We start from the raw sequence: 26,152 nt of genomic DNA, 5'->3' as shown, positions 1-26,152 counted from the left end.
AGACTGGGCAGCCGCGGCGCTAATGCGCAGGATATAGCCTCTCTGCCTCCGCCGCCTTAGTTCCTGCTCGGCTCTTTATTGGGTCGACTTTTCCCTCGCTCTCTTATTGGATGGCACCTGAGAAGCAAGCCCTGCTTGTTGAGGATGTCAGGGTTAATCTGTTAGCATCGAGCCGGGCCGCGGAGGCAAACAGAAAGAGATTTGCCTTATTCTGATTTGGAGGCAGACAGGGCAGAGGGTGTAGATGAGCTGGGAGGGGACTGATTGGCTATGATATTGTTCAAGAGTCCGCCGTTGGGCTGCGGGGCAGACGTGAAAACAGACTAAAAAAAAAAAAAAGTGAATCGAATCGAATCGTGAAATCAAAATTGTGAATCGAATCGAATCGTGACTTGAGTGAATCGTTACATCCCTAACAACAACAGAAACACAAAGATAAGGTACTGAAAGGTTAAAGGGTTAGTTCACCCAAAAATGAAAATTAGCTTGTGTTTTACTTACTCTCGAAGCATCCTAGGTGTATATGACTTTCTTCTATCAGACGAATCCAGTCGGAGTTATATTAAAAATTGTCCTGGCTATTCCAAGCTCTATCATAGCAGTCAGCGAGTGTTGCAGCTGAACAGTCCACAAGTCGTCAAATAAAGCTCGTGCATTCATAATAAAACGTGCCGCAGACGGCTCCGGGGGATGGATAAAGGCCCCCTGTAGCGAATCCATGTGTTTTTTTTAAGAAAATTTCGATATAAACCAAGATGAGACTGGTTTTCCTTTGCTAAAGTATGATTGGCTATGATATTGTTCAAGAGTCCGCCGTTGGGCTGCGGGGCAGACGTGAAAACAGACACATAATCTAAACAAAACCAGACGTAGAAACAACACGCCGGCGCACGGACACATCACAGAAGATGAAGAAAATTACACACAATGCCACATGAGGAGAAACACACACACACGCCTAGCCTCGGTGGAGGCAGGACGGCAAAAGGCAGGCAAACGTTCAGGGTTTTAGAGGCGAGAAAAACGGCGCACAATAAAGCGAGAAAACAACACTGCTCCGAGGCAATTTAGACTGCGTCATCCGCCAGAACTGCTTCAGTGTATGACAGTCAGCGGAAGTGAGAGAAAAGTGTTTATTACGTTTGAAATATGGATATTTTTTTTTAAAAGCAAATGGATACGCTACAGGGGGCCTTTATTCATCCACCGGAGTCATCTGCGGCATGTTTTATTATGAATGTGTGCGCTTTATTTGACAACTTGTGGACTGTTCAACTGCAACACCCGCTGACTGCTATGATAGAGCTTGGAATAGCCAGGACAATTTTTAATATAACTCCGACTGGATTCCTCTGAAAGAAGAAAGTCATATACATCTAGGATGCTTCGAGGGTAAGTAAAACACAAGCTAATTTTCATTTTTGGGTGAACTAACCCTTTAAGAATCACTGAATTGGACAACGTATAATGTTGTAAATAGCACATTTTCCTCAGCGTGTGTGAAAGTGAGGTTTGAAACTGGCTTCTTTTTGTCCAGATAAGCAGACACGGCTCTGGCAGTACATTCTCTCAGCTCATAAAACTGGGGTTCAGGGCAGAGGACCCTGTTCGCTCTCTTTACAGGCTTCCACTGTTAACGAGAGAACGGCTCTCGTCATAGCTGTCCCAGCACTGCCGCGGACCTTTGCTTTGAGACGTTTAAAAATGTCGCCCGGCTACGCCAGGTCACTGTGATGCTATAGAGTCATTATTTTGCTATCTTTATCTCCTGCCCTTCTCTCTCTTATATTTGTGGCAATTCTATATATGTACAGATCTACAGAAAATCTATATTATACACGTACAGATGAAAGTGCAGGGTGGGGGAAACTCGCTTGTGTGCTACGTGCCGAAATGAAACACAATAGGATGTAAACAGGATGTGCAATTAAGACACCACCAATCCAGACAGTTGGGCTGCTGCATAACACACACACACACAAACACACACACAGATAAACATGCACAACAAAATACAGAATGTTATTTTAAAGTGATATCTAAATCATCAAACTAAATAAGAAGGTTTTATCAGTTTCATCCTGTTCTAGAGGAAGTATAATTATGAATATTTTTCCTCAAAGCACAAAGGCATTGCATGCTTTTAAAGGGTAATAAAATAATTTCTTAAAATAAAGTCATTGCACTATGATTGCATTCAAACCAGCTGATTATTGCTTTTCATTAATAAATAATTATGGCATTCCTTTCTCTGGATAAATCAATGAGGGGGGAAATATTGTATAGATATATTCAATAATAAAATATCTAGCTGATTGAGAATCATGTGTTACATTAATTTGTATGTATTTTATATCTACTATAGTAACTATAGTAAAATATAATAATTGTCATTGTTGTTGTTATTACTTAAAATAGTTTCAAATTGCAACAAATTCTGGGTTATTGTAAGTGACGAGAAACCATGGTGCTGCATATCAATCAGTTTACAGAACTCTTCAATGAGGTGTGTTTCCCTCAGTGTCATATTGCATCCTGCATATTTTCTGCTTAATTTGAGATTTCAAAACCTGAGCTCTTATTTGGAATAAAACTTTGATTATTCTGTTTGTCTTTCTATGATTTATTGCACGACTGAAATTAAAATGCAACTCTAGAACTTTTAAAATGGCATTTGTTCTAAAAGGGCATTCGTTTACTTTGATATTGCATTACAGACAAGTTATTCCTAAAATCACAGTGAATGATGGATAGCTAGTGCTCCATAGCCATCAACACCTCTTAGTGGGGGCCGCGCTCTGATTGGTCGAGTGCCGCAGGGCCCTCTCCTCCCTCCCCGTTGAGTCCTTGGGGCCGCAGGGCCACTGATCTGGGCTGGGAACTGATAGAGTATCCATTTCAAAGGCTTGGCCTGTTCCAGGGCTCAAAAAAGGGGCGGAATGAAATATGGCAGGAAGAGGGATGCCACATTTAATTATCTCATTATCACACAACGACAAATTAACATAAATGAAACAGGCCAAAGAGTGATCCCTGAAACTCAGAGCAATAAAACCGCCCCCATTTTGTGTGTGTGTGTGTTTGAGAAAGTGTGTCAAAGCTCAAAGAACTAAAGGCTTGTATTTAGATGTTTAGATGTGTTTGCGTGCAAAAATACAAATGGCTCTTTTTCTCTTCAATCCTCACAAACGGTCTCTGTTGGAGTCACGGGAAGTAATTGCATTACCTGAATGCATAATTCAGAGCAGCAAACTGAGTTCCTAATACCCATCAGAGCAGAGGCTCCTGTATTATTAACAGACACACACACACACACACACACACACACACACACACCCTCAGGGCTTATGCTCGGGAAGATCATTAACCTCTCCATACCCAATTAAAGTGAGAGTCGGTGCGAGGGAGTGTGTGTGTGTGTGTGTGTTTAAGAGTAAATGTTTGCTTCCATATGTGTGTGTGAAACATTGCATCTTTTCCTCTTTTTGTGTTCTTGATGTGAATGTTTTGTAAATTAATCACACTGTGGATAAATATGTGCACAAATAGACACACACAAACACACACACACACACACACACACACACAAAAGCTAATCAGCGTGTCTGTTGTGAATGCAGTAAGGATGAGGAAGAGTTACCACCTAGCATTGTGTTTGCAGGATGGAACTCCACAGGGGAGCTCGGAGAACCACGCCATGGCCATGAACCTCACAATAACACCACAATACAATCAATACCACACACACACTCTGCACACAACTCACGGCTACTAACAAAAACCACGGTTCCTGCAATAACCTGCAGCATACATGCTGCTGCACTCTACAAAGAACCAGTGTCGCCTTATAAAAAACAATCATAAATTCTGTGAATGCTGCACATGTATGGTCGTGGTCTCCTCAATAACATGAAGCACAAACGATACACACACCGCCTTCCTCGCTTACCGAGAGAATGAGAAACTCTAAATGTCACAGATGTTCTGAAACACCTGCTTTGGAAGCCGAACTAAAAAAAAAACTATGAGAATTGAGACTGTTTAGCTCAAGGCCAATTTTAAAGATTAAGAGGGTTTTAGTCATTTTTATTAATTTTAATTTAGCTGCTTTATTACATATTTGACTGCAGAGGGAGGACAGGAAGTGCAGGATCAGGATATGACATGCCGTATTCGAACCGGAGTCGCCTGCATATGAATGTCACAGCTTGATATGTCAGAACATGTGTGCTAACCGCTTATTCTTTGATGTTTGGATTAATTGTATTTATTTCATTTTATATTTTGTCGTAATAAATCCAGTGGTCAATATCACATAATATATCATTATCATTTCAAAACACGTCACCACCCTTCACTCCAGTGGAATAAAAAACCTGCGAGACAAAGACAGACAGCATGAACACTCCCTTCTTCCTGAACAAATCTTTGTGTGAGTATGTGTGTGTATCCGGGAAGATTAAAAAATGACTCTAAAGTTTGCCAATTTTTGCTTGATACCATCTTCTCCCAAGTCTCATGTTTTGTTTTGTTTTCCACTACCACTTCTAGACTCTCTCTTTTCTCGCAGCACCTCCAAACAATAAATAAAGCATGTGTGTATGTGTGTGTATGTGAGCGCGGGCTCTGTTGATAATCCTCCAGAGCTGAAGCTTATCTGCATTGTAGAGAGGTGCGAGGCAGACAGTCCCTATCGCAGGTATTAATGTAGCGCAGTTCCCTGTGTCACGATGGCGAGATAAGCAAACACACAGCCACAGCAGTCCCCAACACTCCAGACACACACACAAACACAAAACATAGCCAGAGGTATAACAGATTGTTTTCCCCCAGCCTACAATAGAAACACTACTAACGGAGGAATAGTGAAAAATTGAGAGCAGCTTTAATACTGAATCCAAATGTGTTCTCTATAAAACATAATAATATCAGTGCACACATAGCCTAATATAAATGTGTATATATATATATATATATATATATATATATATAATATATATATATATATATATATATATAGATGCATGCTTTTTATATATATATACAGGAATAAAGCAGTGTATGTGTTATTATGGTGAAAGAGTGATTTGTAATGGTTGCTGGGAGAGGGACAGCTGTACGTCCAGATCTCTGACCCAACTGCTACGCTCACGTGCAGCATGTATGCAATTCAATTACATAGCCAAAAATTTATTTGAGTCATTCAAAGCCTTCGTTTCGCATCCACTCTCTCACACACACACACACACACACACACACACACACCGTGAAATACCTCCTGCTCAGACATGCATATGTGTACTTAACATGCTACGGTAAAGATAAGCAGGCAAGATCGTCAGCATCATAACATTTGTGGTTTTATACGCACAGCTGGGAGCACAGAGACGTACTCTGGCACACAAACTTTTCCCCCACTGAATTCCAGGGTTGGGTGATTGGATCGAGCCAGAGGAATTCATAAACAGTGGGGGCCTTATCAACCGGGAGAGGGACATCCTCTCAAGCGCACAGCAGATGTGATGTGGACCGTGTCATCAAAAAGCGCCACAGACAGCCGCAGGAGAGGGGAGGAGTGAATTGCACTCGTTAGTTTCTTCATTTTTTTCTTAAATGAAAATATAAGAAATATGTTAAGGAACAGCAAGAATGAAAATTTCTTAAAATACAAGAATAAATTCAATTAGAAACTCAAAATAACTACATAAAATAATGCATCAACGCATGCAACAAAGTAGTTTAATGCTACTACTAATAATAAAACTTTCTAACCATAATTTTAGAACAATTTAAAATATTTTAGTATTAGTTAAGTATTCTTTTGTGACCTGTAGTTCACAGATGTGATTGCAAGGGACTTCAAGGCCATATCTAAATGTATGTAAGTCATTAAGACTAAAAGAACCAAAGCAGCCCCCGATGCCATTTTTTGAGGAAAGATTATATTAACATTCCAGATGTGCATGGCTAACCACACTGGGGCCATTTTAACCATTTGGTTTCAGAGGCTTTTTTTTACATTTACGGGCCCCTGTCAAATTAGGTCTCTGTATTGGAGCAGACAAAATTTGCATCGGCAATCAGTCGCGAGAGTTAGTGTAATGTTTGACTTCAGTGCATAACTAGCAGCTGTAGGGACTGACACAGGACCAGGTCAATATATAACCTCACAGCGACTCAATAAATCACTTAAACCCATGTTTGACACAAGTGCAACTGCGAAGAGAGATTACGCTGATAAGCCATTTAGCTACACATTTACTGAGAGCCAGTGACTGAACTTACGATTGATTATGTACCGAGAGCAGAGCAGGGACACTAGGAAAACATTTGAAACTTTCTGAAGTGCCCTAACATAAACTAGCATTCACATTTCGTTCTGCGGTTAAAAAAGAAAAAAGAAAAAAAGTAGGGGCGTATTATGAATAAAAATGTTTTATTATGGAATGAGTGATTTTATATCACAATGTTATATATCACAATATAGTTATATTTACAGGAAGTCAGTTGAAGAAAAAAAAAAAGGTTTATTTTAATAGCCATCGTTAATGGCTATTTTTGGATAATGCGTTGTATCCAATACTTTACTGAAAGGTGTTTAAAATAATTTATTATTTTCTCGTTATTTTCTCTTTTAAGACGAATCCAAAGATAACATAACCAATGAACGATACCGTTCCACACCAGTGAAAAAACAACAACTCTGCATTGTACAACACTTGAGTTGAAAACAAAAGTCATCAATTCTGTACTGTTTCGAATAAACCCTGTTTTGTGTCACATGCCTTAAATTCTTATTCATTTAAATTTTTTGGGACATATCCAGCTCTGTTTCTTCTCATTATGTTTTTGTGTCGCTTTCATGTAAATAATGTGAAATGTCTACTAAAAGTGACGCACATAAAACACCGCAGTATAAACAATACAACACAATATCTAGCAGTTGACACATTTAATACCGAAAGCAAGGCTCATCATATTAGTCTGCAGACTAATAGTTTCATGTCAAACATCAAACCCTAATCAGATATAGCCTGAACAACACCTTTTTTAGCAACCATCCTGTGAAAAAAAACAACTCTAACACTCTCACAGACACTGAGTTAAGAGCCATGACATTTCCATCTCTATAATTTTATCAGAAAGGTATGTTGAGGAGGTGTGAGAGTAGTCGTGTCTATCTGAGGTATATTTGTGGTACGAGCCGGCGCAGCAAAGCTATTTTTTTCTCCATTCATTTACACAAAGGGCAAACCATGTCAGTGTGACGTCTATGGATGCGTTTTACAGTGTTTTGACTGGACTTTCAGTCTGCACCTGTGTCAGAAGATTAGAGCGACTTTTATCTGATAATGACTAACCAAACACTACTTACAACATATAGCACGGACACTCCCTCATGTATCATCTAGCATGTTAAAAACCTTTATTACCATTCTGAGCCAAAACAATTAAATGGTATACACGACGATTGCTGTGTGAATTCTGAAATTTACTATAAACTTTGATATGAATGTAACATTTGGAAGAACGCTTTGGTCTAGGAGGTGAGCGCATTGTTCTGGGTCTTATCTATGTACGTAGAGTGAAATGATGGAGAAAGCAAGCGAGAGAGAGACATACAGAGACAAAAAGACAAGCCCATGGGAGAGCTGCTGCTAGAGGCAACATGACCTCACATTACCTCAGAGACATGTAGGTGCAGGAGACACTGCTGTCTAACCAAGTGAACAGAGACACAGGCACAAAAACTCCACACACCATGTTACTGCAAATTATTACATGGCTCTCCAGAATACTTGATTCAGATCGGTCAATGCAGGCATTCTGTGGTCAGATATTTTTGGATAATGACAGCTAAACTGTATAATTGACTGTCTGACTCTACACCAGCTTACACCACACAAACAGACATGTACACACAATATTGTGACAGTAATAAAATGCAAATTAATGACGTGAAAATTAGACGAAAAGGTTTATGACATAAAAGAGCGATAAAGAAAGAGAAAAATGGTGGAAAAATCTAAAACTTTTTTTTTTTTAAAGACAGAAAAACAACTTTAAATTTAATGTTTAATTTACAAATGTCATGGTGTAAACTCTAATTAAAAAATATAACATTTTACATACACCTTAATTACATGTGAGCATTCACATCATAGTCATTAATACAAATGGTAAAACTTTAGTAAAGGGACCAATTCTCACTTTTAACTAGTTGCTTATTAGCATGCCTATTATTAACATATTGGCTGTTTATTAGCACTTATAAAGCACATATTCTGCATGACCATAGTCTACATCCTGAATCCTGCCAAATACCTAAACTTAACAACTAGTCTACCTTATTAACCATTAATAAGCAGAAAATTAGGAGTTTATTGAGGCAAAATTCATAGTTAATGGTTTGTTAATAGCAATAATTGGACCCTAAAATAAAGTGTGACCATACAAATATGATTTTCTTTAAATAATAAATAAAAAATTATAGATAGATAGATAGATAGATAGATAGATAGATAGATAGATAGATAGATAGATAGATAGATAGATAGATAGATAGATAGATAGATAGATAGATAGATAGATAGATAGATAGATAGATAGATAGATAGATAGATAGATAGATGCTTATACGAGTGACTGACCCTGCGTAGGTGTCAATAAAGCTATCCTGAGGTATCCAACACGCGGTCACTCATTATTCTGAACTGCAGGGCTGTCTGCCTCTTGCTGTATCTGAGTAACATTAGCTGACTATAAGTGTGCGTGCACGCGCATTTCAACAGAGACATCATAAGCTAGAGTTAAAGAAGGCACACCGTGTAGGCCTGAGGCTTTGTGGGAAAGTCGCAGCGCGTACACACACACAGACACACACTCAGAGGCACACAGGAGAGCGAGCGACATGGATTTGAAGAGGAACACTTTTAAGTACGCGTTTGTAGCATTTGCTCGTATCAGAGCGAGGTACTCAACCCTTTCATGTGGTTCCACTCTCTCTCTCTCTCTCTCCCCTCACTCTCATCTCCTCCGCCAGCCCTTTTATTATTTCTCTCCCCTCTCGCTTTCTCCTCCGATCTCTTTTTAATTAATTACAACCTGGTCTAGTGACAGAGAGAGTAAGCTTTATCTTCCTCTGCTCCACTCCCTTACTGTGTCGAGCAAGTGAGACTGAGTAAAAGAGAGAGAGAGAGAGAGAGCGAGAGAGAGAGAGAGAGGACATGCCACACGCCAGTGCTTTCCTCCTGCTCCACTCTCTTCCTCTCTTACCCTCGTTTTTTCCCTCTTCACTCTCTTCTCAGGCAACCCTGAGCAAGTGCTAGCAAGGGTCATATCTTTTTAATTATCTTTCTTGCCTTTGATTAATTATTCCGTCTGACAATAGCGTGTTTCTAATGCTTTTCACCTGCCTGTCTTGATTGACAGTGCCTCTGAGTCAACGCAAACAGCTGCTGCCATGATTGCCTAGCAACCAGGAGGTGATGGATGAGACCCAGAGATGGATGGCCACAATAAATCATGTCTCCTGCTATAAAACTGGAAAAAAGAGAGAGAGGGAGAGTGAGGGAGGGAGAGAGGGGTACTAGGAAGGGGAAGAAATAGAGCATACAAAAACAAAACAACCTATTCTCTCCATCCTGTTCTTGCTTTCCATCATGCCCCTATGTTTTTCGCATGTGCTCTCTCTCTCTTTCTCTCACTGGAATGGGTTTGAAGCTCTCTTAACAGTTTGACCCTTTCAACCTCTCTTAGAAGGGTGCAGCTCAAAAGTGGGGTTTGCAGGGGCAGATGAAGCCCATAGGGCTTTATAAATGCAGACCGCTGAAACCCAAACGCTGGAGGAGTTCGTCATAGGGTGGGGCCTGTCATGAGTTGGGACACATTCTAGGTGCTGGAAAATTCATGAACAATGAATCCAAGTACACCCACCACGTCCAGCAACGAGCCTGCAAAGCAAAATAATTCATCAAACCCATTTCAATGCGGCCGAAAGCACGACGCATCTCACGTCAATGGTCGCGCAGTCCCCTACCGCAACAATGGACAAATATATCAAGCATTCTTGAGCACTCAACTGCCACCGCCAGAGACGACAGGAATCTGACCAGTCCGTGAACTGCAGGCAGACAGCGAGAGCGCGCCGTTAACCGAATTATCAGATGCTTATAGATACTGTGAAAATATGATTCGGACAGATCTCATCTTACGGTCACGAAAGGGACAGAGGAAAACATGACAGAAATGTTTTCATTAACGCGGGAGGATCACGTGCGATTCGAGCGCTCAGATATGCGTTTCTTTTTCTGTTTTCGTTAAAGGTCGGCTTCATTTCCTGCTAATGAAGTCCAGCTGTTCCCGCTCTTTTTGCGTCCATGACAACAATGGCCACCTCGTTCCTGATGGGCTGTCGACACAACTTTACGACCTCGATGAGAAACGTTGTCAGCACGGGGGGAGGAAAACAAAAACTGAAAAAAAGTCAGGGTTACCCAGGTTACAGGGCCGTGGTGATGACAAACAAAAACACTTTGAGTTTTGTTTTCAAGTGCCGCCACCCCTCGTTTTATTTTTGCCCTTTCAGGCACGAATAAAACGGGTAGCGAGTGGGTGAATGAGTGAGCAAAGGAGTTCGGTTCCTCTGGTATCTGGTAACGAACAGTGCAAGAGCTCAGCCCATCCATCAGAGGAAGCCCACGTCCTGCTCCGAGCTCTCTCTTGTTCCCTCTCTCTCTCTCTGAGCCCTGCTCAGGTTACAGCTTTACACGGCCAGTCTAAATAATATTCAAAATGATGAATGACATGGCCAGCCTCGTATCCATCATCAATTTCTTTTTTTAAGGAGCATCCATCTTCAGTAATGCTCCTTTGAATCATGGGAAAGCAAAAGAGCTCCGATTCACTCGTGCAGGCCCCTGGAGAGGCAGAAGGAGGGACATGAGGAGGGAAGAGGGAGGGTAGGGGACGGCGGATTTGGGTTCTGACTGATACTTGACAGCTAGACGTGCGCACGGACGCGGTCTTCACGAGTCGGACGCATGTATGCTAACTTATAAAACCTACGACTTCCCTTGACCTCAAAAATAAATGCAAACTTCTGTAAGTACGACATTAAATAAAAAGAAAAGAAAATGCGCAAACATAAAAACAGAGGAATTCTGGGGAAAGATTTGAGTGGCATTGTTAGCGGACCTACTGGAGCCATGTCTCCCACTCATCCGCCGTCCCCTCCCCTGGCTGTGCAGACCCCTCGGTGGCGTGGAGGCAGTGGCAATTCTCTGAGGGGGGGACAGTCCCTAACACTGGGCTCCTTGGCAAGGGCCTGTTTGATAAATGACACATGTCATTCTGTCAGGAGAGAAGGGTGGGTCCATGATGTATGACCGTGCTGAGGAGCTGGGGAAATCGACTGTTTGGCATGGAGCGCCTCTCTCTCTCTCGCTCTCTTTCACTCTCTCTGGTCCCGCTATCCGGGTTCAGGACGGCATCAATAAGGCTGAAGTGTTATATCTGTGCGTGAGGGAGTCAGAGAACAGGCCAGCTTTTCTTTTTTTTTCTTGCCTATTGCTCCATCTCACTTTCTTTCTTTCATACTGTCCTTTTGTTTTTTAAAAAGGAAGAGGAAACAGGCCAACGAAGGAAAGAAAGGGGAAAAAAACTATGTATGAGAAAGAAACATACAAGTCCTAAAAAAACCTGGCTCTGAGAGGGCAAGGGTATCAATCAAAATCAAGTTCGGCAACAACACGACTACTATTTCAAATAAAAACTACATACGGCAGACAAACGACCTCGGCGCAGAAACGAAACCCGAAACGGCTCGCCGACCGACCGACCGAAACTCTCTACTCATCCCTTCTCGTGTCTCCTCAAAGGCAGGCTTCAACTCACCCCTCCTTTACTGTAAAGATCGTCCTCTCTTTTTCCTTCCTTTATCTCATGCTCTTTTCTTTTTTAACACACTGGCAGTGGGGGCCTGACATCTGCAGAGTGCATTTAAAGAAAAAAATGTGTCAAGGAAGCGTGATCCCCCCTCCACCCTCTCTCTCTCTCTCTCTTTCATTAGCTCACTGGCAGGGTGGCACTTCTCAAGCTCATTACAGCCAGAGGATTTATGGTGCCGAACCCAATGGCGGAGAAAAGGCATCTGTCAATAATTGCAGGGAGCAGCGCACACACATCTCGAGAAGCTTTGAAATCTCATTAGGTATGCAGTTATCAGGCATAAAGATCAAAAACATTACTCAACTCAGACAGAATCCTACCAAGAAACATTAATTAGCAACAGGCCCGCAGTATAAAATAAAACAGACTTCCTCTCTCGCTCAGCCTGCCTCCCTTGCGCTGCCCCTCACACCTGCCTGCCTCTGCCAAGAACCGAAGCGACTAACCCGAGCAGGCGATGCGTACAAACACATTCAAACGCGGTAACGCACAGGAAGGAAATGCCGGCACACAGGAAAATGCACATCATCGTACGTAAACACTCATATACGTCCGCCGAGGTCGCGCAGACGTGGACAAACATGCTCCTCTCCTCGGAGGGACTCCGGCAGAGTTAACAACATCCCCAACCCCTGTGCGGCGCGTTCCCCTCGTCTTCCTCTGCCCTCATTAAATAAAACACAACGTGGAGGGAGGAGGGACAATTCCCAGCATCTGAGACTGATCAGGACATGAGAGAGCAGGAGTTTGTGAGCATTTGAGGGCCGCCCCCTCCCTCTTTCCTCTAGTCGGGGTAGTGAGGAGAGAAGGAGGAAGAGGCCTGTCAGGCCGGAGAAGGATGTCAGAGCTCAGGCTGGCCCTGATTACTAGGGCCCCTCTCTCGCTCTCATTCTCTGCTGCTCTGCCTTTCATCACCGGCACCGCCATCAAAAAGCAGCCTGCATGTCACACGCACACACACTGTGATAAAAAAGCGGCACAAGACTGATGGCTGTCAGTTTTCAGGCTCGAAGTGAAAGAGGAGGAGGGTGCCAAGATGAGTGGATCAAGACCCCTGCCATTTCTGTGGAGGAATTGCAGCTGTGATCTTCTGCTGTACTCCAGCTAATAATTTTGATTGATCTGTTCATTGGCCGTGTTCTGCAGCGATCAGTGCTTAACGCTTCAGGAGGGGTTACCATAGCAACCTGTTGAATTGCACACACACACACACACACACACACACACACACACACACACACACACACACACAGACTCAAGTGACACTCTGAACCAAACCAACATCCAGCCCCCTGCCAAAATCTTTTCTGTCTAGTCCCTGCCCCCAAACTAACTCTCCCTCTGTGTCATTTTCTCAGCCTCCCTCGGCACGTCCCCATCGCTCTTCGACATGACAGGGATTACTTCCACGCGCCCATATTTCACTGGACTACACTGGAACTCTCACAGTTGCGTGTAGCTGCCAGAGAGGACCGGCCTCACGGATACACGCACACAAAGAACTACAGTATCGCTCAGAGTGGGACAGAGCAGGAAGGCGGGACAACTCGAACAGACGGAAAGAGCGCGGACCGGATGATTCATTAGTACTGTGATACTCAGTGCCACCTCTGTGCAAGGCTAAGCTAATATCCCTCACAGTACCGGGCAGGGTAAAAATAACCATCTACCACAGCCAGACACACAGATCCCAGAAAACCTCTTAATTTCCTGTCTCCTCCCAGATTTCCCCCCACCGGAAGAGGTGTGGGCCACGGTAGCAGCAAATCATGCAGCGCTCCAGAGAATCTTGACCAATAGCCAGCGTGAAACAACAACAAGTAGACTGCACTCTCAGAAAAAAAGGTACACGATGGTACAAATAATGTCCCTCAAAGAACAGTTTTGTACCTTTTTAATAATTGTACCTTTAATGGTACAGTAAAGACCTCCGATGATACTGTTTGGTACCTTTCAAGGTACAACTGAAATGAAGGTACATAAAAGTTCTCACGTCAAAGGTACAAATGTACTGTTTCATGCATGATTGGTTGCTGTTTTAACTATTAGGCATAGCAGCAAGACTCTGACTGGTCGAAATCGCTGCGGCCGTTACTGAATTTTCAAATAGAACAGAGAGCGGGAAGCAGACTACTTTTGCCCTTTTATCAACAGAAAAGCTCTTTGAGAGTGGATTGTAAGTGTTAATCTTGAAGACGACGAGATTTAAAGGTGAGTTTTGACAATTTATGTTTATATTAAGTTCACAAGTCGAAAATGTAAATGTTTCAGCTACTCAACGTGAAATGAATGGCTTAAATTAGTTCATGGAGCTATGCGCTCAATGGTTTTAGCCATTTGTATAACGTTACATTTAAAAAAAAAAATGCAATTAGTCGATTAGTATTAAATGATCGCGACTACATATACAATATAGTGTTTGCTCAACACTGCCCATTGTAACTTTTAAATATCAACGGTTAACTATTAGGCATGGCAACACAAGAATTGACGGGCCGAAGTCGCAGCAGCCATTAACGGAATTTTCAAACAGCGGAGAGCGGGAAGCAGTGCGCCCGTCTAGCGCCAGCACAACCAGGACTTCAGCTTCTTTATCGTCAGAGGAACTTCATAAGCTAAAGAGAGGCTTGACTCGAATTATCAGACGAAGAGAGGAGGAAATTCAAAGGTGAGTTTTATGCTTGCTTTTAACCGAATCAAAAATGTATAACATGTAGACACGGTGTAAGACGTTACAGCCACCCATTCACAACAGGGAGCGTAAAAGCTTAAATAGCCAGCTGTATTTAGCCTTCTGCAAATAAATTTTAAAGCAACAGTGCTTGTGTATAAGTTTGAAGTACAAAAAATAATACTTTTGAATTATTGTAAATTAATGCTTACCCTGAAGCGCCATGGTGGTGTATTGCACCTGTTGAACAACACAGACAAATTGAAATGTTCTGTGTGAGCTGCCTATCTTTCGGTCTCTGTTTTTAAAAGAATGTGATTACCTGATTCTGCCCTATCTCGAAGTCATATACATGTCATTCATTTTATTAGAGAACTCTGAAACTCAGCAAATGTGTCTTTAACTTTCAGATCACGAAGATGATGGAGAAACTGTCAGTGCTGGTCTCAGGGATAGCACAGCTTTTTTGAGCTTTTCTTGTAAGTAGTAAGTTACATTGCTCATACTTATACAACAAGTCTGTGTCCTCAGCTGTGAAGCAAGTATCAGTACAAAAATGAGTAAAATGTAAATGTAAATAAATTTAAATTTTCCTACTAAATTAAAATGAATAGATACTAACATAGTCTTCTGTGGTCTGCGACACAAACACATCTGAGATTTAATTTATGTTTCATGAGCGTCAATACATATGTGTATTTTGCATTTATATGCAGGTGAAGACTGTGTCTACTGTTGGGGAGGATGCTATTTCATGCCCATGTGAAGACTTTGCAGGACCAGAAGACAACCAGTAAGTCTTTTGCTGATGTCTATACAATGGCAGCTAATTGTTAAAGGGTTTAGTTCATCCCAAAATCAAAATCGTCATCATCACCCTTATTCCGTTCCAAACCCCTAAGACTTTCATTCATCTTCAAAACACAAATGAAGATGTTTTAATGAAAAATGAGAGATTTCTGTTCCTCCATGTACAGTCCACACAACTACTACTTTGATGCTTCAAAAATTTCATAAAAAGAATGTAAAACAAATATGAATTGAACAGTTTAGTCCAGATTTTCTGAAGAGGCTCGATCATTTTATATGATGAACAGATTTAATTTATGCTTTTATTCACATATAAACATTCATCAGTACACACATCAGATATGGTAAACAAAATACTTTTTGTTTTGAAAAAATTAGGTTCATTTTTGTGTTAAACATCAAGTTTGAGCTTCCACAAGAACCAGTGAAGTTTGTTCTCATGCGTCAAGCAAGTATGGTTAAGCGTCTGTTTGTTCAGTGTTTATATGTGAATAAAAGACCAAGTTCAGTTTGTTCATCATATAAAGCAATTGAGTCTCTAGAACATTTGGACTAAACTGCTCTATTCATATGGATTAGTCTTACAATCGCTTTATGAATTTTGAAAGTTTCAAAGTGGTAGTTGCGTGGACTGTCAGTGGAGGGACAGAAATCTGTCAGATTTCACAATCGCTTTATGAATTGTGAAAGTTTCAAAGTGGTAGTTGCGTGGACTGTCAGTGGAGGGACAGAAATCTGTCAGATTTCATTCAAAAGAAGTCTTATGGGTTTGGAATGATATGAGGGTGAGTAAACAATGACATCCAAAGGCATCCATGTGACTTTTTCATCTTATTTTTTAGTGAACATCTTACCTTTCACCTTACAGTAGCCCTAGCTCTATATTGCACATTCAAGAGTGCATGAGAGAAGCCTGTTCACCATGGGCATGCTTAAATACATATGGTCATGTAAAATACTTAAATACTCAAATGTGGGAATTGTTATTTTAGCTCTCAAAAAGTATATAAAAATTTGGATATAGATTTATCGGCCAACATATCGGTTATCGGCTTTCAAAAATAAAGAATTATCGGTTATCAGTATCGGCCAAAATTTTCATATCGGTGCATCCCTATTAAAAATTGTCCTGCTATTCCAAGCTCTATCATTGCAGTCAGCGGGTATTGCAGTTGAAAAGTCCACAAGTCGTCAAATAAAGCTCACGCTTTCATAATAAAACGTGCCGCAGACGGCTCCGGGGGATGAATAAAGGCCCCCTGTAGCGAATCCATGAGTCCATTTTTGTAAGAAAAATATCCATATTTCAAACGTAATAAACACTTTTCTCTCACTTCCATTATATTTCATATGCGGAAGGTGTTCCGGTGGATGTCGCAGCACGTATGCGCAGCGAGCGCGCCTCTGAGATATGCTAGTCTCACGAGTTTGTTTATAGGACCACTGTGCAGATTTTGGGAACATCTGACTGGACACAAGTCTTCAGTGAGAAGAGAATCTTCAGAATTGTACAAATGGAGGGATCTGAAATTTGCCGAGCAGTTGAGGTGAAGGATGGTGTTTTTTGAAAATGTTAAATAAATGCAGGGATGTTGTGTGAAAAGTGGGGGAAAAGTTTTCTAGTTTTGTTACATAATGTAACAATTTAGTGTAATTATATTTTATGTACTGTAACATTTAATTTAATTGTATTGTGAAATGTTTTTTTTTAAGTGATACTCTGTTATTTTTTTTAAGTCTTTATTGTAATCTGGAAAGATGCATTTACACAAAGAAATATTTTACTGTTCAACCACTTGTGTATATTTGATATGTATTTGCAGTTACTGATATTAAAAAATATTTTGGTTTCAGTTGTTGAATGTGCATGTTATTCAGTAGGGAAATGGCCTTTAATAGCTCTTGAAGGAACATATTTGCCACAGTTAAGGTACAAATGGGCTTGTCACTGGGGTGGTACCTTAAAGGACAAGATTTGTACCTTTGATGAAGGTACAATATTGTACCAACAAGTTTTAAAAATGAAAAGGTACATTTTGGTTCCCCATGGTACAAATCATGTCCTTTAAGGTACAAATTTGTTCCTTTATATTAAGGTACAATTCTGTACCCTTAAAAGGTACTGCCCCAGTGACAAGGGTTTGTACCTTCTTTGGTACAAAATTGTACCTTTTTTTCTGAGAGTGTGGGAGGTATTCTGGGTATCACAGCATAATCGGTAGGATTCCGTGTTCATTGTTGATCGGTAAAATAAACAAGAATCAGCTAGATGAGCATAAGGATCTGATCAACACTTGCTGCGGTACATTCTCTCCGTGGGAACTGCTTTGTAAAACATGTTCAACTATCACGGTGCATGTAGTTCCAACTCTCTCAACAACAGAGGAAATCATGAACAAACTACAGCACACAACCATCTGAACTAAAACTATTTAAACTTTTCATCAAATCAAAACACACAGAAACCTCCAAGGGGAACATAAACATTTAGACATGTTTATTTTTCTTGTACTTTTTGACGTGTAAATGGCAGATAAGCTACTCAAAATGTTTAGTTTAAATGTCACTAACAACGCTTAATTTATTTTCAATTTGTGTGACTTTCTGAACTGTGATAAAAAAAATCTGACTAGTCAAAACTAGAATGATGCACTTTTTTCATTGTATTCTTTAAAATATAAATAGATTCATGTTTAAGCGGAATAAAATGAAAATGCATCATAAACCCATAAGCCAGCGAGCAAATTTAAACAATGTGTCAGATTTAACAAACACTAAAGTCGTGATAGATGCTAATCTATATGTATTTTTTTAATGTCCAGTGAATTCCGCACAGTTATTTCAAACCACATATTTTATCGGTGTTTAGAGCTTCACATTACTGTGTGCAAATGACAGCATTTTAAACAATCCATTGCATTAGGAATGAAAAATATATTTCTATGTTTTAGTATAGGGCTGAAATAGCACAATTCTAACTAATAAAATAATCATAATCGATAAACAAAAACAAAAACAAAAGTTAACAGTTAGGGATTCACGTTGCGCACGGAGAACCTCCATTAACAAAATTACTTTAAATTAATGAAAAACACATTTGAGAAAAAAAAAAATACAATGTAATTTATAACAATGTACTTACATTATATTTTATATTACATTCTTGTAATGCAAGCATTTTCTGTTTCGCAAAACAATATGAACTAACAGCAGGCGAGTGATTACTGTCAGCATTAAACTTAAATGTGCATTTAGATCACTCTAAGCGAAAAAGAAAGGGAGGGAAATTCACTTGATCAAAACAATATTCACTTTTAAACAGTGCATTTAAGTAAGGTCTTAAATCTTAAATACATTGCATGTAATGGGATTTTAACATAAACAGTAACTTTTACGGATTTACTAAAAATAATGAATGTCCCTTACATTACTAAATTACAGGAAAAAAGCATCACTATGTTTAGATTATGGTCAATACGGTCAGAGGAGTAAATGTGTTTTTGCAAAAAAAATAAAATAAAAAATTCTACCTTTTTAACAGTTTTCGAGGATCAGTATTTTTGGCTATTTCAAGTGTCCTGCTGCTTTCAAACTCTGAAATCACTTCATATTGTAACCTTTATATTACAAACCATTTTTGCACACAGCATGTAGCATAACTGCTGGATGAGAGCAGTGTCCATGATGCAGAATATCTGATAGATGATTAAAAAAACAAAAAAAAACAATCAACAGATAAATCGATTGTATTATACAACTATTGTATAGTTGTTAGCTGAAGTGTGTGTAAAAAGCAAGTCACACACGAACAATGGAATCACCCTGCACTCTCATTAACCCTGCTGCAGTCACCATTCATCGTCATATCTTGCTTAAGAAGGGATGAAAAGAAAGGAAGAGTGAGAGAAACAGAGAAGGAGAGAAAGAGAGATAGTAAAGGGGTAGAAAGGGGGAAAAATGAGGGAAGGATGCAGCCTTGTGAGCCAATTTAAGAAATAAGTGCTGATGCATCAGCTATTGACTGTGTGAACGCTCCTGATAACGCTGGAAACTGTGAGGGAAATGACAGCATCAACCTCCTGCAATAAACTGCAGCCCGCGAGACCAAGGGAGCCCTAATTGACAGCTGTCAAGCTAATGGGAGCCATGACGGAAGATTCGGGGAAAAAATTCTGTTTATCAACCATCAACCCTGGTGTGGATCCACAGGGAGGAGAACTTGCCTTCCCTCCCTTCTCTCTCTCTCTATCTCTCTCCCTCTGTTTGGCTGTTAGGTTATTCAGCTTTTTCCCTTAACCCCCATCCTTCTTTGCTTCGTTTTTTCTCTCTTTCTCTTCATTCCTGTGCTTTTTCCCCGCCTCTTCTGCTCTTAACCCTTCTCATTGTTGCTCACTTCTTGCGGTGAAAAAGGCGGAGGACAGCCATAACTAATCATAGTGTCAGTTGGCTGCCTGGGAGCGCAGGGTTTGGGCCAGAGCAATGTGAGGAGGACGAAGACTCAGGCCCCATAATCTCCACACACACACACACACACTGCTGAAGGGACACCTACACAGGGCCAAATGCTGTCCTCTGTCCAGCCACTGTGTAAATAAACGCAAGGAAAAATCTGCGACTACAATAACTCATAATTTCAGTGTAACAATATATCCAACCGGCAAAGTAAAAAGTCACTCCCTCTCCTACTAATATGACCATCTAGTTATAACAAAATGTTACATCCATAATGCTGTCAGATAAGGAAAACTGATACAGAAATACTCAAATCCCTATAAAAGAGCTGCAGATGGTATTTAATTAGATCTCCTGTTAGATTTTGAGATTTTACTCTCACGGTTATTACATGCATAACATTTAGATTAAAATTAAAAGTCTGGACTTGCATTAGTATGCACACTTTTGATTAATAATTTTGTGAATTAAATAATTGTATATATTAAACAAAAAAAATCCATTCATTTGAGAAGCAAAATGTAATTCTAGACAGTGGTGTACATGACATAATTTTAGTTTTTTCTTAATAATGCATATGATTATCATGACTAGGTTTTAATAAGGATAATTAACATAATCAAGTCACCATGATGTTTCATTATAATTTAAGTAATTAAATTGCAGCAGGGGACGAAAAAAAATCTTGAACCAAAGTGGACGACTTTTAATTTGCAAAGAAGTCAAAAGACATTACACATACAGAGAAAAAAAAACTTGAAAACTTCAATGGCGCCAACTATTATAATATTCTTTCTGAGACACTGTCTAACCCTACGTGCTCCATATAAGCATACGTGTGGGTGATGATTATGTGCATGTGACCGTATTTACGAGCCCACCGGTGTTCCCCATATGATCTCACATATCCAACGCTCCACACCCTCGCCGGAACAGGCTTTGAGTTTGATTAATCATTGCTCCCTGTCTGCAATCAATCAAACACACACGAAATCACAGAAATCAGCTCCTTTCCTCAACTGCAATCCATCTCAGCGCAGCCTCCGTTACATTCGTCACAACCCAAATATTTTTATAAATCATATTTAGCCGCTCTAAACACAATGCTGGGAGTTAGCATTTATTCTAACGCAGATGAGATAAACTAACTTTAAACACGCTATGAACGCTATCATAATGACCGATATCAACATCATTTGTCTTCATACATCAAATCCGCTCGGTTCAAACCCGTCAACATGGAGACTGTAAGTTTAGGTATTGAGGGTACGTGGATGTTTCCATCAACGGTGTGCTTTAGTAGCTATCTTTGATATTAAAAATACGAGACGGACAAAGAGATGGCTGGGGGGAAAAAAGTTTGATGTTCTCTTCGACTCCCCAAAACAATTGATATGTTTGGTCTGGCAAAAGCTTTGAAGCCTGTGAACAAAAACACGGTGTGTGCGCTGCATTGCCTGTTTCTGAATGGGTGTTTTTTTTTTTTTTTTTGGCGGGGGGTGAATCACCCTTGCTAGACAGAGAGGGCTGTGTCTGTCTGTTAAAAAAGAGAGATAGATAGAGTAGACTGAACAAATGGATAGCAGGCAGTTTTCCCCACTATTAAAAAAAATAATAATCACGACAAAGGTGTGCATGAGCCCGTGACGCACTTCCACCCCGTTCCTTTCACAAAGTGATTTTTCTGCGCCTTTTGATTCTGTTTTGTCACCTCGCCGCTATTATTGCTCTTAGTCTCTTGACCATTAAAAGCGCTCTATTCCAGCCAACATGATTACCCAGGTACCCCGGCCCATTTGTCACCTGCAGCAGCAAATTGAGTTAGTGCACCAACTAAAGGCATGGAGGACTGTGTAATATCAACTTGATTACATCAAACTAGCTGCAAACCTAATTGGGCTGGATGACAGTGTGCGGAGCTTGTCATCTCCAATCATTAGGCCTGTCAGGAATCCATCAGCTTTACAGCTAATTAGGTGAACACTAATGAAGCTGGCAAAACAACTTTTCTTTTTCTACGGCTGAGCGGGCCTTCCAGACTTGGTGGGAGGAGGGAGGTAGGGAGAGACAGAACGAGGGAGCGAGAAAAAGAGAGACAGAAAATGTGAGGGAGGGAAAAATTTTCTCATGCAAAGCTCAAGGTTGCAGGGGACTGGATTTCCCAAAGTTCCTAATCAAGGCCCATCATCTGCCATCTTTCCTTTGCTCTTTCCATCACGACGGCACAATCAATTTGTCATCACTCTTTGTATGCCACAGTGCAGTCGTCAACCTTATAACTTGCAGCTGTGAGGGCTGCTGGGAGGGAGGGAGGGATGGAGTGAGAAGAAGAGAGAGAGACAGAGGGGAGGGGCATTGGTTTGAAGAAAGGAGAGAGGGAGTTAAAAAAGAAAAAAAAAAAAATATCACAGGAAGTTGCCTCGTTTAAAGAGAGAAAAAAAGGCTCTCAGCCTGCTCTTGTATTTGTCTTCATCCGCTCATCAAAGGCATAAATGCCTGCTTTTTTCTCTCTCTCACTCCTCTGAAATGAGAAGCCTCTCAGTCACCCTTGTTCCCCTCCTCCCTCCTTCCCTCTACCTCTGCGCGTCCATTAGGCAAAAGCATTTTGATAAAGTAAAGCGCAAGCCTATCATATTGGGAGAGGAGTGGAGGGGAAACAAAATGAGAGCATTCACTCTGCCAACTTCTGATTGACCATTAGAGCTATTGATGAATGTGGCTGTCAAAGGAGAGACAATTAAATCAAATATGAAACAAAGTTGTTTTGACGGGTCAGACTGATGGAGCAAACCATTCTTCCGTCTCCAGATTAGGTTATTAGTTTTGTGTATGTGTGTGCGTGTGTGTTTTTGTAGGACTGTAGGTGTGCCCTCTATCGGACCGTTCATGAGTGTATTGCACTCCAATGATATTCATATGCGTGCAAGAGCGTCAGTGTTGATCAAACAGTATGGATCTGTTCTGTATGACTTATGCATAAACACTACTGTATGCAGCTGTTGAATCTGATTGTCAATAGTCTGCCTATTTTTATTTAGATAGGATCTTCACCTGAAAACGTTTAAGCGGTAAATATTTAGGCATCTAACGTACACCAACAGTCTGTAATTCGTCCATGAATAAACAAAGACTTCTTGTGTCTCCAAGCAAAGTTTAGACAAGGATTCAAAAATCACAAGACGTACGTATTCTAGTTTTTATCACAACAGTGACTGGTTAAAAAAGTGGCTACAATGTAGGCCTGAAAAGACATTAGCAACAGATAAGCTGACAGATTTCTGTTTTTTGACTACATAATTTTTCCTTGTTACAAATTTGTCAACTAACAATCACAATGTCATAAGGTATGTTATTTTTAGACAGTTCGTTAAAAAATGAAGCAAACGAGTTTTAGATGTCGCCTATCGTCGATCAGGCGGTCTGTTTTTCATGTTCCTCGTGTTAGTGGTCTTTGAGCAGCGGAAGTAAATGTGGCCTATGTGAAAAAAAAGTAGAAAAGCGGCAATTAAATATGTTTTAATGGGCGGTTGTCAGAGCAGACGTGACGTCACGGGGTTGTGGCGTTGCCATGGCGAGTGATTTATTGATGTTTATCAGGAATGAATAGATCAAAGAGCACCCGGGTGACAGGCAATCAATCAGCCGTCAAATCAAAGATGGCAACTGTCCATTAAAGGCTCTTCTTAGACCCCTCGTGCGTCGGCTACAAAATAATCGTTGAGTCTTTCCCAGAAACGGAGAGGAGGGATAAAAAAAGAAAATAAAGTTGGCTTTTTGTGATCAAATGTTTTCGCACAAAAAGCCCAAAAACAACGAAGGCGAGCATCAAAGAGAGTCATGACAGTCAGCTGACACCCAAGCCCTTTTTTCCTGCGCTTCTTTATAGATCTCTAATTCATGGAGTCAATATCTACGCCCTACGAGGAAAGAGAGCGGTGTAAAAGAGAGAAAAATCAAAAGACTTACAGACTCGACTCAGCTTCAGCTGCATGAGGACTGACCAAAGCACGAAAACTACGCGAGTAAAATAGTCAGTATTCACAGGAATAAAGTTCAACACTGTTATTCTTATTAAGCCAGTCGACTATTGTCCTTAAAAGAAGTGTGGCCTCAAATGATTTTCTACAGTGTCATGACAAACTTAATAAAAAGACAACCTTTAAAAAAAAAAAAAAAAACTTTTTATTCGTATACACATCATTTCGCTAAGTAAAGGAGCAATGGATAATTCCAGATCATTTCACACACACACACTCTCACACACACACACACACGTTCAGCGTTGCTATGAAAATAGCGCAAAAAACGAAAAATACAGAGGTGAAGAAGAGCAAATGAAGAAGAAGAAGAAGAAGAGCCGTACCTGCCGAGCGCCGGGGCGCTTGCTGTTTCCTCCGCGGCATGTTTCTCTTTCAGGTTTTTTTTTTCAGGAGCCTGAGATCCCGAGAGCTGCTCCGCTTCTGCTCTGATACACGGCACCTGGGGCGCTTTCACACGCCTGACATGTATCGGCAGTGTTCAAACCAAAAAATCAGACGGCAAGATCTGAAGAGGATGAAGACGAAGCGGGATTTCCCCCCTTTCCTCTTTCTCTTCCCCCCAGCTCGTCTTTTGGATATGTCGGAGAGTCGAGCCGTTACAGTGGGGAGGAAAACCGCTCGTGCCTCAGTGCGATTCTCTCTCACTCCGCGCTGGAAGCTGCAACAGGCAAGCTTAAAGGAAAACGAAATGATCGCGTCACTCAAAGTCGGCAAACAGAGGCAAACATCAAGCACTGTCATATTAACTAACTCCTTCCATCTCGAATGGGTTAGCTAGCTCATGTCATGTGGGTAGGCATATGCCCCTCTCTCTCTCCCTCTGCCTTTCTCCCTACCGCAGCCAACCCCAATGCACTCTAATAGTAAAAGTAGCAGCTCACAAACACAACACTGTAGAGTTGCAATGACTGACACTTGCATAGGTGTATATCAAATCAACAACCTGAGTTAATGTTTTTGTTTAAGCGTAAAAAAGGGTGCAAGGCAGGCAGCAGTCGCCTTTATTAATGGTTCACGAAGGCAAAGAGCAAAGCTTTACTTACTCGGTGGCTTGAATAAACGTGTTATCCATGAGGAATCCGGTCTGAGTAATCGCATACAATTTTGAAAAAAAATCGCGTAGCTGTCGCCAATAGCTTTCTGTGAAAATCCCAAAGACTCCAAGTGCCCACCGCCTTTCAAACGTCCATCTCTTTTATAATAAACAAACCGGGGTAAAGACAAAAAGCTTGAAGGAGGAGATGGACGGACTTGTCGCCCGCGCGCTGCCTCGTTTGCTTATTTTGTCCGCGCGCGTTGGGAATCCGCTGAGAGGATCGATGCGATAGGTGTTTGATTGGGTATTCCTGCTTGTAATAACGCACATCAGAAGGAGGGGATGGACTCGGGCTGCGCCTCAGCTGCTGCTGCTGCAAGAGCATGGATCACCGAGCTATTGCCAAACACTTTCTTGGCCGCTAATAGCACTTTTTAGCCTTCTTTGTGGGGCTCATAGCAGGTATTTAAAAACAGCAACGGGCGAAGCAGACGCGTCTTCCTCTCGCGCTCTCCAGTAATGTCACTTTCGAAAATCCGTTATCAAACGCTTTCTTCACAGAATGGACTTTTTAAAACGGTAAGATCAAAATTTTCCAGATATGTCCATCATCATGGCAGCTACTACTAAAAAAAAAAAAAAAACAGTGTTATAAAGAGAGAGGTTTTTCTTTTTCGTTTTTGCAAGCGTAAAGTGTGAACTCTTTGTAGTTGAGAAAGGGCGAAGTTGTCCGTCTTGGATGAGAGGGGGAGATGGGAGCTGTGTCCTCTCTGTTTACTATCTGAGGGTGAGTTGTCAGACACTGCCTCTTCCACTAAAGTCCGCGTCTTCGCCTCGCGATCGTGCTGTCTCCTCTCACATCTGACCGCAAAGGAAATCGCAGCGAGCCCTCGGAAGGGGGCAATTGGGAGTCGTAGCGTTCAATAAAACCAGAATGTCCAGAATCTCTTCAATGTCCGCGCGCCGAGCTCACATGGGCAGATTGAAAGGGAAGAGCAGTCTTTCACGGATCCGGGATGCTTTTGCGCGATCTCACTCACTCTTGTGTGCATGCCGTTAGATCCGCCCAAGCATCTGTCCGTCTAACCATTGGCGCATCCATCAGTGTCACACACACAGAGAGAGAGACACACACACGCCGCACGGAGTCGCTTTAACTACGGGCAGCTTCTCTTCTTTATCAGAAGACTGATA

General features: G+C 41.1%; 1 protein-coding gene and 1 long non-coding RNA gene across 2 annotated transcripts in view; one reads left to right on the top strand and one right to left on the bottom strand.

The window, feature by feature from the left end:
* The window catches only part of LOC107696607 (teashirt homolog 3-like), a 47,244-nt gene extending 22,224 nt beyond the window's left edge, over positions 1–25,020 (bottom strand). Inside the window, exons 1-2 of the mRNA XM_016497045.1 lie at positions 24,966–25,020; positions 24,246–24,594 (exon numbers count right to left, since the gene is read on the bottom strand). Coding sequence (XP_016352531.1) covers positions 24,246–24,285 — 40 coding nt within the window. The 5' untranslated portion in view covers positions 24,286–24,594; positions 24,966–25,020. The remainder of the gene's footprint in view (positions 1–24,245; positions 24,595–24,965) is intronic.
* On the top strand, positions 14,506–15,411 carry LOC107696659 (uncharacterized). The gene is made up of 3 exons (XR_001635108.1): positions 14,506–14,617; positions 15,031–15,099; positions 15,337–15,411. It is a non-coding gene; the product is annotated as an uncharacterized LOC107696659 (long non-coding RNA).
* Positions 25,021–26,152: the final 1,132 nt, after the last annotated feature.

The sequence above is a fragment of the Sinocyclocheilus anshuiensis genome, unplaced genomic scaffold (genome assembly GCF_001515605.1).
Source record: "Sinocyclocheilus anshuiensis isolate Anshui unplaced genomic scaffold, SAMN03320099.WGS_v1.1 scaffold502, whole genome shotgun sequence".
Taxonomy (NCBI): Eukaryota; Metazoa; Chordata; class Actinopteri; order Cypriniformes; family Cyprinidae; genus Sinocyclocheilus; species Sinocyclocheilus anshuiensis.
This window is presented reverse-complemented; position numbering and strand designations above follow the sequence as displayed.